The 17,852-nt window shown below is 45.2% G+C and overlaps 1 protein-coding gene across 1 annotated transcript; it reads left to right on the plus strand.

The window, feature by feature from the left end:
* The first annotated feature begins 4,269 nt into the window (after positions 1–4,269).
* LOC138748201 (putative transcription factor ovo-like protein 3) lies at positions 4,270–9,702 on the plus strand. The gene is made up of 4 exons (XM_069907995.1): positions 4,270–4,533; positions 6,464–6,609; positions 7,237–7,420; positions 8,828–9,702. The coding sequence occupies exons 1-4, from the start codon at positions 4,440–4,442 to the stop codon at positions 9,118–9,120; spliced, it is 717 nt and encodes a 238-aa protein (XP_069764096.1). The 5' UTR covers positions 4,270–4,439; the 3' UTR covers positions 9,121–9,702.
* The last annotated feature ends 8,150 nt before the right edge of the window (positions 9,703–17,852 follow it).

A 17,852-nucleotide genomic window follows, 5' to 3' on the forward strand; every position in this document is an offset into this window, starting at 1 on the left:
ATGGAGACTCAGATGGCAGCTACGTTTACCATGGTTCAAATCCCGCGCTGTCCGTAAGGCTGTCTGTCTGTATGTTCTCCCTGTGTCTGTGTAGGATTTCCCTGGGGGCTCCGGTTTCCTCCCACCCTTCAAAACATACTGGGGGGTTATAGGTCAATTGGGTGGCACGGGCTCATGGGTCAAAAGGGCCTGCTACTGTGCTGTCTGTCTAAATGTAAATAAATAAATAGGAATGGAAATTTAACAAGACCCCTTGACCAACAGTGTTGAAACCTACCTTAACAATTGCTTCAGATTTTCCCCACTGTGCAACCCTCCATTTTTCACAGACCTCTCTTCAAAGGCCCTATTCTACCTGCCTCCACTATCGTTACCAGCAGCGCATTCCATGCACCCAGCCCTTTGAAAAATGTATCTCTTTTGTACCCTCCTGAACTTACTCCCAATCACCTTAAAACTATGCCCCCTCGTGCTAGCCATTTCAGTCCTGGGGAGAAGCCTCTGGCCGTCCACACGATCAATGCCTCTCAGCATCTTGTCCACTTGGCTCCCTTAAAGTATCTGCTCAGGTGGACATGTTGCTGAAGGCGGCCCTGGGCATGCTTGCCTTTACTGGGCAGTGTACTGAGTGCAAAGGGTGGGACCCCACGAATCAGCTGTTACAAGGTGTTGGTGAGATCACACTCACCGTGTGCAGTTTCAGGGGCACTGTCCACAACTTGGATAAAGCGAAAGCTTGCAGTCTTTTTTTCAAGGTAGAAGATTCTAGATCTAGAGAGCATCAGTTTAAGGTGAGAGCAGAGAGATTTGTGAGAGACATGAGGGGTAACATTTTCACTCAGAGGATGGTCCATGTCAGGGATGAACTGCCAGATGAAGTGGGTGCAATTTCAATGTTCAAATGACATTTGGACAGATATCAGGGTAGGAAATGTTTATGAGTCCAGAGGGCGAAATTGGTTACCTTGGTCAAGTTGGGCTGGAGAGCCTGTTCCATAATTTAAACGTAAAGCACGGTAGCAGGTCCTTCAAGCACACAAGCCCCTGCTGCCCAATTACCCCCAATTGACCTGCAACCCCTGTATGCTTTGGAGGGTGCGAGGAAACCAAAACACCCAGAAGAAACCCACGCAGATGCAGGGAAAACGTACAAACTCCTCACAGGCAGCACCGGGTTCAAACCTGGGTCACTGTAACAGCGTTGCGCTAACCGCTACGCGAACCGTGCTGCCCTGTATGCAGCCCTGTATGACTCTAAGTTGGAATGTCTAGAGCAGTTTACCAGAATTTCAGGACATATCGTTCCTCATTTAGGATTGAAATAAGGATTTTTTTTATTGAACATTGATTTGTTTATTTTGTCTTTACTGAGAAGCAGTGAAAATATATCTTTATGTGCTATACAGGCAAGTCAACCTTGACGGGGTGTCGTACTCAACAGGGTTGTGAATTATCCGCCTCAGAGAGCTCGGCACGTTAGCCTGTTGAATACATTCAGAAATGAGATTACAGAAGTTTTTAGTGGTGGGAAACAGGATTATTATTAAATGGAAACAGGATTAGGTTCTTCCAATCGGAGGCAGTGGTACTGGGTTGTCTAAAAGGGGCGTTAAGGGGAGATTGAAAACTTGGCTGAATGGTACACCAACAACAGCCTCACACTCAATGTCACCAAAACCAAGGAGCTGATTGTTGACCAGGAAGGGAAAACCAGAGGTGTACAATCCAGTGATCACTGGGGGATTGGAGGTGGAGATGGTGAGCAAATTTGTTCTTTGGAGTCACTATCTCGGAGTATCTTTCCTGGCCCCAACGTACTAATGGCATCGTGAAGAAAGCACGTCAGCGCCTCTACTTCCTCAGGTGTTTGCGGGGGTTTGGAATGACATTGAAAACCCTGGAAAATTTCTACAGAGGTGTGGTGGAAAGTGTGCTGACCGTCTACATCACGGTCTGGTACGGGGACACCAATACCCCTGAGTGTAAAGCCTTCCAAAAAGTAGTGGACACAGCCCATGACATCATTGGTAAAATCCTCCACACCATTGAGAACATCTACAGGGAATGTTGGTTTCAGAGAGCAGCAGCAGAAACCCTTGCCACCCAGCCCACGCTCTGTTCTCAGTGCTGCCATCAGGAAAGAGGTATCGGTGCCACAAGACTCGCACCACCAGGTTCAGGAACAGCTGCTCCCCCTCCACCATCAGACTCCTCAACGACCAACTCAGAGACTCATTTAAGGACTCTGACTTCTATACATGTGAAAGTTGAGTCCATTTTTATTGCACTGTCAATAAATGGTGATGGGATGTATGTTCCCTGACAATAAATCTGAATTCGTTCGGGCCATCAAGTGATCCTAACAGTCCCAGTTCCCCACATTTCTATGAAAACTATTCTCCCTCACATGTCCATTAAGTTCAAATTTAAGTTTATTATTATCATTCAGTTGTATAAATGGATTAAAAAAAAGAGTTCAATTCTCAGTGTAAAAACATGCAAACACAGATATAGACATAGCACACATATTTACAACCAATTTATATGCAGTTCTTGGATAAAAATAAATAAATATTGCTTCAAGAATGTGAGCGTCTCGGTTGATTAGCAGTTCTGTGTCCTCACTGCCCGTAGGTAGAAATTGTTCCTCAGCCTGATGGTGCTGGCTCTGATCCTCCTGGATCTCTTCCCCATGTATGGGGTGGAAGGGGTCCTCAGTGATTTTGCACACCCTCTTCCGACAATGATCCTGGTAGATCATGTCAATGAGGGGGGAAGAAGACTTCAGAGTTTCTCTCTGCCACTCTTGAAATCCTGTGGATTGACCACTGATCCAATGCTGCACAGTAACTGTCCCCCTCTGTGATGCAGCCAGGCAGGACAATCTCAATGGACCTCCTGTAGAAGTTTGATACAATGGCGGTTGGGAGCCTTGCCCACCAGTCTTCTCAGAAGGTGCAGTCACTGTTGCGCCTTCCTGACAAGTGAGGAGATGTTTGTGTCCGCGATAGGTCACTAGTTAAGTGAACTGCAAGGAACTTAGTGTCTCCACCTCTCCACTATGGAGTTATTGATGTGTAGTGGAGGGTGGTCGTCTCTGGTCCTCCTGAGGTTCACGGTCATCTCCTTCATCTCGTCCACGTTGAGTCCTCTCTGATTCCCCTGCTGCCGCCACCACCCATTAAGGTCTGATGACCACCCCCCTGCCAGCATACACCCCTGAGCTGTTGGAGGAGACGAGAGCAACCCCAGGGGCAAATCAGGAGAATGTGTGACTCCCAGCCAGTATAGAGCTAGAGCACTAACCGCAGTGGCACCTTGCCACCCCGCCAAAGATCAGCCTGTTGTTCAGGTTTGTGTGGGTCCCACAGGTTATGAACCAGACCAAAGTGCAGGTACAAAGCACACATTTATTTCAGGGATGGAATTGGGACAGCAGGGTTGATATGTCAAGCGAATTTCTACACATACACAATACGCAGGGGGTAAGTAAACACTTTTGGACGATGAGGAGAAACCGACAGAAACTGGGTAAGTTACGAGGGCATACACATTCAACCATCAGATCAAGGTGATATTATGTGCCCCCACCCCTTGACCGGTATGGACATGGCTCCAGCTACCTGGCCTCGAGACTCACCCCAACCCAGTGTGGAAGGTGATACTTACATGCCACGAGGAGTCTATAGAGACAGAACAAAGGGGAACCTGGTCCTTTATAGTTCTGCGGGCAAAGCTGGGAGGGGGGGCAACCATAAGGGTCAGTGTGGGCCCCGTTGGTTGCTGTGGCTAATGGCTCAAAGCCAAGTGCAGGGGTGAACTGAGGTGATTCACCTGGGCCAATTGGGTGAAGGTCAGGGCTGAGTCTGGGTGGGCTGCATGGACTGCAGCACCTGGTGATTTAGGTGGGCCAATCGCAAGGGACACCTTGGTGGCTTGGGGTGAGTCCTTGACCTTGATTGGCAGGCATCCTCTGAACAGGAGCGCAGCAGCGCCACCAGCTGGTGAATGCTACCTCTCCATTACACTGCCATGATGACGTGGCTTCACCATCAGTATCCTTGACCTTTGGCCTTCAATGTAACCGTAGTTTGTACATCTACGGCAACATTAGGATTTGCATGAAGGGGATGGCAAAATTTGCAAAATCTTACACAACGTGCATATTTACAAAAGAAAACCTTTTGAAACCATCTGTGGAAATTTAAATATATTTTCTCCAAACAGCTTTTGCTGTTCACATTGACAATATTAGTGGCATTAGGTAAATCAGCCTGCAGGTGTACTTAAATACAATGAAGTCTGGAAGACAGGTCATGTTCTGAGAGAGGATTGCCATTTGGTAAATGGATGGTGATCAGTGTTAGGAGCTGGTCTGCTGAAGTTTTGATGCCTTTGTTCATTGGGCTGTGATTTCTGCAACGAACCTTCCAGCCATTATGCCTCGATCGTTTCTTGTCAAAAAACGTGCGAGTGGCTGTTACAGCTGGGACCACGTGTCAGACAATCATCGAGGGGATTTCTACGTTCCAGGTAGGCTCTGTTCACAGTACAATCCCAAACTTTCCCTGGAGGAGCGGGGAGATAGAGAGGAAAAGGGAAAGAGGAGAGTAGGATAGTAGAGGATAGATAGGATGCAGGTATGATACATAGAGTGAGAGAAAGGGAGGGAATGATAAAGAAAGTGAATGATGAAGCAACAGTTTGAAATCAGAAAGATAAAGACACTGATGAAGAGAAACAGCATGAGAGGTCATTGAGTGCGGAAGCACTGCAGACAAATCCACAGACTTTTTCTGGAGGGGACGGATTCTGTTTTGCTTCTCTTTCTCTGACTGTAAGGGGTGCCAGGCAATTTCTGTTGATGGCAAATCTTTGTCTGCTTTACGGTAGTCTAAAGGAAATTTTATGTAAAATTACATTATCTGCTTTACTATATAACAAAATAATCTTGAATCTTGAAAGATTGATAGATGAAAATGTAGAGAGAGAGAAAGGAAGAGTATTATGTTGGGGCAGATTATGTTGGGTTTTATATTGTATATAAATATGTTTTTGGGAGATAAATTGGGGCAGTTTTTTTTTAAGTGTAGGTCACATTCAAACACTTCAAAACAGATCTCATTTAAAATACTGTAGCTCTGCTCAAGCCGGACGGACCAGCTCCTGGGGGCCTTTGCAAAAACTTTGGGGAGTGAATTGTTGTTTTGAAAAGCAACTGATGAAAGAGATCGGAGGAGTAGTTCGGAGCCGCAGGCTGTCTAAGTGCAGTTTGCTGTTCTAAGAGCGTCATGTGGTTTTGCAAGCAGAGAGAATCAAACAGGTTTTTTCTCTGAGAGAGAGAAAGAGATAAATTCTGCAGTCTTACAGTCACCAGCATCAGCTGGGACTGGAACAGGACAAGCTGACCAGCTTGTGGAAAAATCCCATTTTGAAGACGAACTGTGACTGGTCAAAGCCCTTGTGGTTCATACAAGAGGAGAGGACTGGCTACCTAATATTTCACTTGAAATAAGGGAAACAAAAAGGAACTCTGTGGTGACGTAAAAAAAAGAGGTTATCATCTGGAGGACCCTGATGGGGCAAGTTTCTTCGACAAGACACTGATGTGGCTGATTAGAAGGAATCAGTTTGTGTCCAGCAACCAACAAATCTCTCTCTGAAAACTGACAAGAACCTTCCTGAGCAGTAACCATTTACTTTTCAAGCACCAAAGCCTGGAGAACTTCATAAATGTTAAATTCTATGCACAGTATAAGAATTGCCTGCAACCAGTAAACTTGGAAGAATGAGAAGTGAGATTGGACTGTGAACCAAAGAACTTTTCTGAACTTACACACACATTACATACATGCCTGCTTAGAATTAGAAGGGGGTTAAGTTACGTTAATTAAGTTAATAGTGAAAAGTTAAAGTGTAATCCTGTTTTCATGTTTAAAGATAATTAAAAGGAGCTTTTGTTTAAGTAACCATTTGTCTTGGTGAATATCTATTGCTGCTGGATTTTGGGGTCCTCTGCTCGTAATAATATACTGAAGGGCAACTTTCAGGTGCGATGTTAAAGTGAGACTCTAAAATCCCTGTTTGCAGAATTTAAAAATGTTCATCATAATTGCCAAGAGGTAGTCAGTTCTCACCAATATTTACTCTCACCAACAACAATACAATGTAACCAGAAGCGTTTTACAGACTGTGGGAGATTTCTGTGCAAATCTGATCACCATCTTTCTTACATTACAAAAAATTTGTGGTTCAGAAAGTACTACAGAGTATCTTGAGGGGACAAACACTGCCACAGAAAACTTTGCTTCCATCTTACCAAAGACCAGATAAATAATCAGTATAAACTTCAGCGGTTGACTGATGTCTGATTTAGACGGATGAGTTACAACTCTAATTGTACCAGCAAATCTTATCAACACATCCATGATGTTCAATAAGCTGCCATTATTTATATCTATAGGATGCTCTATTGCGCAATCTTTGCCTAAACAAGCTGAATCAATCGATAAGGAGGGGATACCACCGAATCTGAGTGCAAGATCAGTGGAAGAAAAACTCTATGGAGTAGATTATCTGGAAACTGCAGCTATGATTCGCAGACCCAAGGTACATTTTTGTCAGAGCCACATTTAGAGTGACTCGCACAGATAGATCTCAATTTTGGAAACAGCAAAGTTAACGAAGCATGTTCTGGTGTTACCATGCTGTATGTCTAAGTTTAAATCATGTTCAATGCAGGCATAAGTTGAAGGGCATGTTCCTGCAATGTTCCATGTTCAGCCCCTTCCTCCCTCTTCTCAATCGGATGAGACAAGGGAGGGAAGATGAAGATTAGACTGTGGGCACCCTCCAAACAGATGGCATTCTCCCATTTCCATTAAACCAACCCCCCTTCTTACCTGTCGCCTTTCCCCCAGCTCTCTCTCTCTCTCTCTCCCTCTCTCTTCCCTTTTCCCTCTGTCTCTTCTGAGCCAAAATCAATTCCCACCTCGAATCCAATGATCAACTTCTGTTGTTCTTGACTCCCCCTCCTGCCAGTCTGTTGCCTTCCTTGTCTTTGCTTATACCCTGAGGAAGGGCTCAGGCCCGAAACATCAGTAAGATATTTTTGCCTCTGATGGACGCTGTGAGACCGGCTGAGATCCCCCAGCATTTGTGTTACTGTTGATGCTCAAACTCGGGGACAGAAAATGTTCTAAATCTGCTTTCTAACTGTTGAATTCTCCTTGGAAGATGAAATCGACCTGCAACCAGGGCCAGTTTGTCTGCCTCTACTGCTGGAAAGTGTTTTCGTTCCAACACCTGCTAATTCGCCACCTGAAATCCCACAGCCTGGTAAAGAAGCACATCTGTGGGTTCTGCAGGAAGGGTTTCAATGACACCTTTGATCTGAAGAGGCACATGCGGACACACACAGGTGAGGCTCTCAGGGAGGGGCAGTCACCAGGGTGAAGCTGGGGATGATTCCGTGAAATAAAAACAGATGTTGTGGTGCCCGATATAAATGAACTAAACCTTCCCCTCACACCCATACCATCTATTTGTCTTGTATCTATGTGCCTAAAGGTCTTTTAAATGTCCCTATTGTTTCAGCCTCCACGACCTCCTCTAGCAAAGCATTCCAGGAAGAGTCGGTGTCAGGAGATCTAATTTAGGGTTACCGGGGGTGAGGGGGGCACAAACTGCCGCTTGAGAACTCACTCAGCGGGTGGGAGGGGGGCGGATGCCATACCTGCCATGGACCTACTCCATCCCCTGCACTGTCACTTGTCCCCCTCCCTCCGGCGTTTCAGACAAACTCACGTGGAGACGCAACCACGTCTGATGGCGTCACCTGGTGCGGTCCACAACCCCCAGTGTCGCTAGAGCTGCAGGTGGGTGAGTGGGCACAATAATTCATTTTGGGAGGGGGCATGGCCCGTGATTGCCCCCCCCCCATATGATGCTGAACCAGATTCCAGGCAACCACCACCCTGTCTAAAAAAAAGTATCCCTGAAACATTCCTCCCTTCACTTTGTACACATCCTCTGGTGTTTGCTACTCCCACCCTGGTGAAACAGGTGCTGCTGTCCACCTGATCTATGCTCCTCAGAATCTTATAAACCACTATTGTCTCCTCTCATCACTCCAAAAAGAAAAGCCCCAGCTCTGTTAATCTTGCCTCAGAAGACACATTCTCTAATCCAAGCAGCACCCTGGTGAGTCTCCTCTACACCCTCTCCAAGGCTTCCACATCCTTCCTGTGATGAGGTGTCCAGAATTGAACACAATATTCCAAGTGTGATCTCGCCAGAGGTTTATAGAGCTGCAACAATTCTTCAGGGCTATTGAACTTGATCCTTAAGGCAAAAGGGGAGGAGGAATTGCTTCTCGTGTAGTCACGCGAGGTTCATCAGAAGCAGGAATGAATCTGGTCGTGTGTTATCTCTCGCACTCAAGAATCGTCTTCCTGATGGATGGAGGCAAAACAAGAGCACAGCAGGGTGGAATGGATCTTTTAATAGTTGGTTACTTTTCCAAGGCAGCAGGAGTTATAGATCAAGTTCATGTCTGGTGGGGGTGGGGGGTTGGGTGATGGTCTGAAGTGTGTTCACAACTCTGCAGTTTCTTGCAGTCTTGGGCAGAACAGCTCCTGTCCCACCCAGCGATGCACCAACACAACACTTTCAATGGCTGCCTAATATTATTATTGCTGTACAAATTGCGATTGGTTGTCAGAGATTGAAGGTGTCTATAATGGGAGATGCCACATGATTCCTGCTTTATGTTTTAGCGTATGCCATACGATGCAGAATGCCTCATCGCCTCCATTTACTCATGCAGGGGTTCGGCCATACAAGTGTGATCTGTGCGAGAAGGCCTTCACCCAGCGATGCTCACTCGAATCTCATCTGAAAAAGATTCACAACGTCCACCAGAACTATGCTTTTCGGGAACGCCGTTCCAAGATTTTCGTATGTGAAGATTGTGGCTTCACCTCCAGTCAAGGGGACGCATACTTTGCCCACATCAGGGACCATCATCCCAGCAGCCCTGTATTAAGCAAGTACCTACGGAAACAGAACCCCTCGTTCCAGAAGAGAATCGGCATGCTACTCTTTCCACACTATGTGTAAAAGTGAAGATAATTAACCCTTTATAAAGAACTCTTCATGATGGTGGATTTACAGCCAATTCGTGTGAAATGCGATCACTTCTCTTTTGGAGATCTACAATACACAACAGTGGCGGAGAAACTCAGCACGTCACGCAGCCTCTATAGGAAGCAAAACATAAACGGTGTGCCTGGCTTAGGAATTAGAATGCAGTGAAACAAAGGGATTTAGGAGTCATGGTACATAATTCCCTGAAAATTGAATCACGTGTAGATAGAGTGGTGAAGAAGGCATTTGAAATGTTGGCCTTCATAAATCGGAGTATTGAATACAAAAGTTGGGATGTTATGTTAAAATTGTATAAGGCATTGGTGAGGCTAAATCTGGAATATTGTGTGCAGTTTTGGTCGCCGAATTACAGGAAGGATATGAGCAGAATAGAGAGAGTGCAGAAGAGGTTTACGAGAATGTTGCCGGGGTTTCAAGGTCTAAGTTACAGGGAAAGGATGAGCAGTCTGGAATTTTATTCCCTGGAGTGTAGACGGTTGAGGGAGGATTTGATAGAGGTATTCAGAATTATAAGGGGGATGGATAGTCAATGTGGATAGGATTTTTCTACTGAGAGTGGGGGGGGGGGGGGATTCAGAGGGCATGGGATTGAGAGTAAAAGGGGAAAAGTTGAGGAAAACATGAGGGGGAATTTCTTTACGCAGAGGGTGGTGGGGGTGTGGAATGAACTTCCAGCGGAGGTGGTAGAAGCAAGATTGATGTTAATATTCAAGGAAAATGTACATGGCAGGAGAGATGTAGAGGGTTATGGGCCGAATGCGAGCCAGTGGGACTAGGTGGGGGAAATTGTTCAGCAGGGACTAGTAGGGCCAAACTGGCCTGTTTCCACGCTGTACTTAACTGTATAAGTTAAGTAGAATTATTTCTAATGAAGGGCTCAGACGTGCAATGTTAGTTCCCCTTTACTTCCTATGGATGCTGCTGGGTGCCCCAGAACCATACAAAATTACAGCATAGGGAGCAGGCCCTTCTAGTCTGTGCCAAACGATTATTCTGGCTCGTTTCACTGACCAGTCCATAGGCCTCCATACCCCTCCCATCCATGAACCTTTTCAAATTCTTTTTAAACGTTAAAATTGTTCAAACGATTTTTTTTAAATGGCGGAGGTATCAGAACTGCTGCAACGGCGGCGCTGCCGCGGGCCCGCAGAGAGTGGGGAGCAGAGACACAGCACTCTCGTTGGATCCAACCACCAGTCCATACAGGCTTTAAACAGCCCGTTAAAGGAGATGACCATAGTTTTATTTAAAATCCCACGTCTGCGGGGTCTGCGCCCAAGATGGCAGCGCCTCTGATCAGCAGCCAGGCGGTTGCAGATTTCCGGGAAAGCAGAGGACCGGTGCAGGGCCCCAGAAAATGGGGAGAACACTCCCCCCCTTCCCCACTATTAGAGCAGAGGAGACGACCCATGGGACAGTGATCACGGTGGCAGACCAGCGAGGGGCTCTGAGGCTAAAGAACGCGCAGATGAGGACTATGGGGAGTCCACACCATCTGTGAGCTGCTGGTGACTGCCAGATACCTGGACTCGCACCAGGCTGCGGACTGCTGGAGACTGGCTGGAGCCTGGCTGATGGGGTACCAGGTATCGGAACTGGATGCCAGAGGGTTTCCTAATCATATCGGAGGCTCGGCTCTGCAGCTCAGCTGGTGGTTTGGACTCGACTCTGTGTGACTGTGGGGGCTGGAGGCGACTCTGGGGGGGGGGGGGGGTGGGGGGGAACGACTCTCTTTTGCTTCTCTTTCTCTGCCTGCAAGAAATTTCAGGCAATTTCTACCAATGGCGAATCTCTTACAGCAGACAAAAGGCAATTTTGTGTAACATGACTGTTTTTATTTCTTGACAATAAATTGAATCTTGAAATCCCGAGCCCACATTCACCACCCCAGCTGGCAGCTCGTTCCCCACTCCCACCGCTCTCTGTGTGAAGAAGTTCCTCCTAAACCTTTCCCCTTTTACCCTTAACCCATCTCCTCTGGTTTGTATCTCACCCACCCTCAGTGGAAAAAGAATTGACTCTATCCCCCTCATAATTTTGTAAACCTCCATCAAATCTCCCCTCACTCTTCTACCCTCCAGGGAATAAAGTCCTAACCTGTTTAATCTATCATTAGCCCCTTTTCCACTGGCGCCCTTTCCCCGGAATTAACTGGGAATTTACTCTGACAGGGTCAGTGAAAAAGGAACATTGTCTGAACGTCGGCGTCAAATGACGTCATTTCACACTGGAGATTAACCCCCCTCTACCCCTACTAATTTCCCCGGCGTTTACCGATGCTGGTGAGCTGATAAAACCAGTGGAAAAGGGACAGCAGAAAGTCACCAGGTTCCAGTGGAAGGTTGAACACTCCGATCCCTGTGGATGAGGGTGTTCAGTGGAAAAGCAATTAATGTCCCAGTTAAGGGTGGCCCAGTGGAAATGGCACCAAGGGCTTCCTATCCCGGGACACTGCACGGCCAATTAACTGAGATGCCGTGGAAAAAGGGGCTCCTGTAACTCAGCTCCTGAAGTCCGGGCAACATCCTAGTAGTTTCTCCAGCATATTTGTGCTTTGCACTTGATCCCAGCAGCTGCAGATCTTCTCGTTTACCTCTTTTTGGGAGATCTCTCACATTTGTGCTTATGGGAGGTTGCAATGTCCAGAAAATCAACCCTCCAAGTTCACTGAAGAATAAATACAGGTTTACCTTACTTTACCAATACGCACTTTATGCAAATTTGCTTTCACGAAGAAACCGGTGTTTGCTTTTACAAAAGGATTTTCCCTTTCACGAAAAAATGTGGAGAATGCAGCGAGCCATTGTAGAGGCTGAGCGTACACCACGAGCAGTTCCTTCCCCAGGAACTACAATGAGATGCCAGTAGATGGCCCTCTTCCTCTCTCTTCTATACTCCGGTTTCCTGTACCTCCCACCACCCCAATCTCCCAGGACTCAGCCTAATTGCACTGTACATACATTATTTCTAGTTTATCATATCATTCCTGCTTTTAATAAACGTTAGTGTTGTTTTAGGCTTCATGTGTTGTTTGGTTTGGTGGGTTACTTTTTTCCCATAGAAATCAATGGTAATTGCTTCTTTGCAATTTCAGTTTACGTAAGGTCCCGTAGGAACACTCTAGTTTTGTAAAGCGGGGTATACTTGTACCGGTTAGAACATCGTGGAGAACTCCCCTATATTGAATTTGTGTCCTGGGATCTTCCACATTGCCGGCGAAAGGCAGGATGTTCAGGGGAGCAGCGCTCCCTCGCAGAAAACTTGCCTGAGACTTTGTAGTGCACCAGTGCACCTCAGTGACCCGTAGAGTGAAACACAAAAGTCTGCAGTGATTGTAATAGAAACACACAGAAATGCTGGAACCCAGCTGGTCTCACAGCGTCGATAGGGAGTAAAGACATTTTACCAACATTTCGAGCCTAAGGCCTTCTTCAAGATAGAAGCAAAAATCAGGCAGGCGTCTGAATTAAAGACTGGAGAGAGAAAGGGGGAAGAATGGGAGGGGAGGAGGCTGGCCATTCGGAGAATGAGGTGTTGTTCCTCAACGGGTGATCTCAGTCTGGCAGTGCATGATAGAGGGCCCACCACAAAATGTTGACTAACTATTTCTCTCCACAGATGCTGTCTGACCTGCTTAGACCCCCACCGCCACCCCCCCAACCTTCTCATTGCTAGTTCAAGATTCCAGTGTAGTGACGTGGAGGCTCTAATTTGAAGGGGGAAATCACACGTAAATTTATTTCGGTTATATATCTCATGTTTCAAAATGAGACCCCAAAACCGGGTCACTATAAGGCAATGCAAAGATGGGAATCGGATTTGGGAACAATTCCTGAACGATGCTGGTCCGACCTTTGACGGGACAGCGTGGAGGTGGTTATTAACGCCAGATATAGACTGGTGCAAATACAACTCGCCGCAAAGATTGAATAAGGTCAAACAAGAAATCCCAGACTTGTGTTTTAGATGTGATGTAGACGGGTACTTCTGTGTATTCAACATGGTTATGTGCCAAGGTGAGACCCTTTTGGGTAGAATTAGGGGACATTTTGAAAAAAAAATCACAGGGGTTGAATATTCGCCTGTGTCCAAGATTGTCTAAACGCCAAATTCAATTTGTGAAGGCTGCCTTGGCAGTGGCCAGGATATACATAATGGTTACCTGGAAATCTGTTTCTGTTAAGCTTAGCAAGTTGGAGCACAGAGATGAAGAGCTATGTTCCTCTGGAGAAAATTACTTACAACTTAAGGGGGAGATACGGCACATTGGTTGAGGTGTGGAAGCCATACCTGCGGCACGTTGAAACGCAGGTGTGATGAGCCTCCCCAGGGCCTTTCTGAATAGGAGCAATTGGACCTCACAAGGAAATCCTGCTGGCCCCCCTTCCTTTTTATTCTCTTTCCTTCTTTGTATATTCATATTACTATTTTTAATAATTGACTTTTATAATTTTGCTTGGGTTGAATGGGAGGGAGGGCGAGTGACAGGGGGTGAGGACAAGGGACAACTCGGCAAAGGGGAAGGATTGTTCCCCTATAACACTTAGTTAATACAAGACTGTAAAATTATGAATAAATTTTTTTTTAAATTCCAGCGTCTGCAACTTTGTTTTTCTGGATAACCCTTGACCCTATTGCGCCTGGCAACTACTCCACTGTTGAAGGACTAGGACTGAATTGAAATTTTTAATGTGCGGTGCACCTCCTTCATTATTTATTGTAGCTCATTGAGCCTATACAATGGATTCTGCTCATAGAAAATGCTGCCGTTAAATTCAATGTTTCAAAGTCTTGGTACCTGTTCCTCTCCTATTCACAAAATCAACACAATTTCTTTTCAACTAAGATGAAAATTAAATAAAAAGGGAAGGACAGAACCATAGACCACAACAGCACAGGAAATAGGACATTTGACCCTTCTAGTCTGTGCTGAAACATCATCCCACTAGTCCCACTGACCTGCACCCACTCCATAACCCTCCAGACCCCTCCCATCCATGTATCTATCCAATTTATTCTTAAAACTTCAAGAGTGAGTCCGCATTTATCACGCCAGACAACAGCTCGTTCCACACTCCCACCACTCTGAGGGAAGAGGTTCCGCCTAAACCTTTCCCCCTAAAGCCATGTTCTCTCATATTTATCTAGGTGGAAAGAGCCGACTCACATTTACTCTGTCCAAACCTCTCATCATTTTGTAAACCTCTATCAAATCTCCCCTTGTTCTTCTATGCCCCAAGGAATAAACTTCTAACTTGTTTAACCTTTCCCTGTAACTTAGTTCCTGAAGACCCAGCAACATCCTAGTAAATTTTCTCTGCACTTTTTCACTGATATCCTTCCTGTACTTTGGTGATCAGAATGGCACGCAATACTTCAAATTTGGCCTCACCAATGTCTTATACAATCACACCATAACATCCCAACTCTTATACTCAATATCTTGATTTATAAAGGCCAGGATGCCAAAAGCTTTCTTTACAACCCTGTCTACCTGTGACTTCAATAATTTCCAACTGGAACAGTACAAGGGGTCACACCCGACCTACCTGCTGGACTGGGGATGATGCAGTCCCTCAGACACAAGGGGGGGGAGGTTTCCAATACAGATTACACTAAGTCTGATGCTTGTGGGACTTTCCCTTTGGCAGAGAGGAAAAACACCCACGGGGAATTTTTGCAAGTTATACAAAGAGTAAGGACTAAATTAACTAACATAAGAAATAGGAGCATGAGTCGGTCATCTGGCCCGTCAAGCCTGCTCCACCATTCAATGAGATCTTGGCTCACTTGCCCATGAACTCCACTCCACTTACCTACCTGTTCCCCTGATCCCTTAATTTCTCTATTATGCAAAAATCTATTTAGTTGTTTCTTTCTTTTTCTTTGGCTTGGCTTCGCGGACGAAGATTTATGGAGGGGTAATGTCCACATCAGCTGCAGGCACATTTGTGGCTGACAAGTCCGATGCGGGACAGGCAGACACGGTTGCAAGGGAAAATTGGTTGGTTGGGGTTGGGTGTTGGGTTTTTCCTCCTTTGTCTTTTGTCAATGAGGTGGGGTCTGCGGTCAAAATGTTGTTTCTAAATGTACAGTAAACCTCCACTATCCAGCTCCAATGGGGATTGGTAGATGTCGGATAAGTGTACTTTCCAGTTACTTGAGGCTAACTCTTACATTGCCTAATTAATATACCTGCATTAAGAATAACAAGTTTAAAAAGACAAAAATACTAGACTGTACTTACACTGAAACTTCACCTGCATGAATATATAAACCTTAAAGCATCTTACTTTATTTTCAGTCACATTCTTTGAAAACATTTAACCTTTGCTGCATCTGCAGGTTCCTCCCCCTCCATGGAGCCGCCCAAAAGACGAACAATAACATTAGAGTAATTAACCCCCACCTCCCCCAAATTTACAGATAAAGCATCTGACCAGGGCGACACTTACTAAGCAGGGATAAGGAGACATTTGAAGAAAGTCACCCCAACGCCGAGCGGCATCAACCAGCTCTTCATCCTGGGCGACGCCATCGCTGTTTCACACAACTTTATTCAAACACCTGCTACGAGCAAAGCCTGACCATTCTGCTGGCTGAATATTTGCTCCCATCTTCACCAAAGGTTTCTATGTTGCTTCAGAAAACATTTACTTCTACAATTTTAAACGTATTTTATTTTATTATTTGTTTTATATTTTAAATGTATTTTCTTCAATATTTTTACTGGTTTCTTGAGGCTGCCATCTGCTTGAATGCTGGATACCAGGAGTTTTACTGTATTCATTGAGGCAGCCTTTACTGCTTTCTTGGGCAGAGAACTCCAGAGATCACCCCTCTCTGGGAGAATCAGCCCCTCCTCATGGCCTTCAACCTACTCCCCTGAATCTGGAGGCTCAGTCCTCTGAAATGGTCTGAATTCGAGTACGGCAGAGATGCTCAATCACCAAGGTCCGATTCATTGAATGAATCCTTGGTATATACAGGTAGTCATTTTTTTTTTATTTTAAAGTATTTACTAAGGATATTGATCTGTATAAAGTAAGGGGAATAAGTGGGGAAGTTATAGAAACAATGATGATTAGAGAAGAGGGTACTGGCGGTTTTAAGGAAAATAAAGGTGGATAAGTCTCCACCTGACAAGACATTTCCTAAGACCCTGAGGGAGGTTAGTGTAGAAATAGTAGGGGCTTTGACGGAGATATTTAAAGTGTCATTATTTATTTAAAGTAACGGGAATGGTGCCAGAGGATTGGAGGGTAGCTCATGTAGTTTCATTCTTTAAAAAAGGTGCTGAGTAAATCGAGTAATTATAAGCCTGCAAATTTGACGTGAGGGGTGGGTACATTAATGGAAAGAATTCTGAGAGATGGTTATATATAAATATTTGGATGGGCAAGGTTTGATTAGGAACTGCCAACATGGATTTGTGAGGGGAAGATCATGTTTTACAAACCTTCTCAAATTTTTTTTGAGGAGGTTACTAGGAAAGTTGGTGAGGGTAAAGCAGGGATGTTGTATATATGGAGTTTAGTAAGGCCTTTGATAAGGACCCTCAGGAAAGGTTAGTTAGGAATCATTAGGTATTAACATTGAAGTGGTAAAATGGATTCAACAATGGTTGAATGGGAGATGCCAGAGAGTAGTGGTAGATAACTGTCAGATTGGAAGCCGGTGACTAGTCGTGTGCCTCAATGTTCAGTATTGGGTCCATTACTATTTGTCATATACATTAATGATCTGGATGATGGGGTGGTAAATTGGATTAGTAAGTATGTGGACGATACTAAGATAGGTGGGCCTGTGGATAGCGAAGAAGGGTTTCAAAGCTTGCAGGGGGATTTAGGCCAGTTAGAAGAGTGGGCTGAAAGGTGGCAGATGGGAGTTTAATGCAGATCAGTGTGAGGTGTTACATTTTGGTAGGGATAATCAAAATAGGACATGCATGGTGAATGGTAGGGCATTGCAGAGTGCAGTGGAATGAGGGATCTAGGAATAATGGTACATAGTTCCCTGAAGGTAATAGGGTGGTGAAGAAAGCTTGTGGTATGTTGGCCTTTATAAATCAGAGCATTGAGTAGAGGAGCTGGAAGTTAAAATTGTACAAGGCATTGGTGAGGCCAAATTTGAAGAATTGTGTAGTTTTGGTCACCAAAGTATAGGAAAGATATCATCAATTTGGAGAGAGTGCGGCGAAGATTGGCTAGAATTTTGCCAGGGTTACAGGGTCGAAGTTATAGGGAAAGGTTAAATGTTATCTTTGGAGCATAGAAGGTTGAGAGGGGATTTGATTTGGGTATTTAAAATTACTAGAGGTGGACATGGAGTGGCTTTTTCCTTTAAGAAAGGGGTAGCTACAAACAAGAGGATATGAGCTGAGAGTTAGCAGGCAAAAGTTTAGAGGAGACATAAGGGGGGACCTCTTTACTCAGAGAGTGGAAGGTGTGTGGAACAAGCTTCTGGACAAAGTGATGGAGGCAGGTTTGATATTAGCACTTAAGGAGAAGTTGGATATGTGTATGGATGGGAAAGAAATGGAGGGTTACGGGTAGAGTGTAGGTCGGTGGGAGAAAGGGTTCGGCATTAACTAGAAGGGCCAAGTTGGTCAGTTTCTGTGCTGTAATTGTTATATGTTTATATATGTGTAGAGATAAAGCTTTGTTTTGCTTGCTATCCAGGCA

Source organism: Narcine bancroftii, chromosome 13, assembly GCF_036971445.1.
Source record: "Narcine bancroftii isolate sNarBan1 chromosome 13, sNarBan1.hap1, whole genome shotgun sequence".
NCBI classification, from domain to species: Eukaryota; Metazoa; Chordata; class Chondrichthyes; order Torpediniformes; family Narcinidae; genus Narcine; species Narcine bancroftii.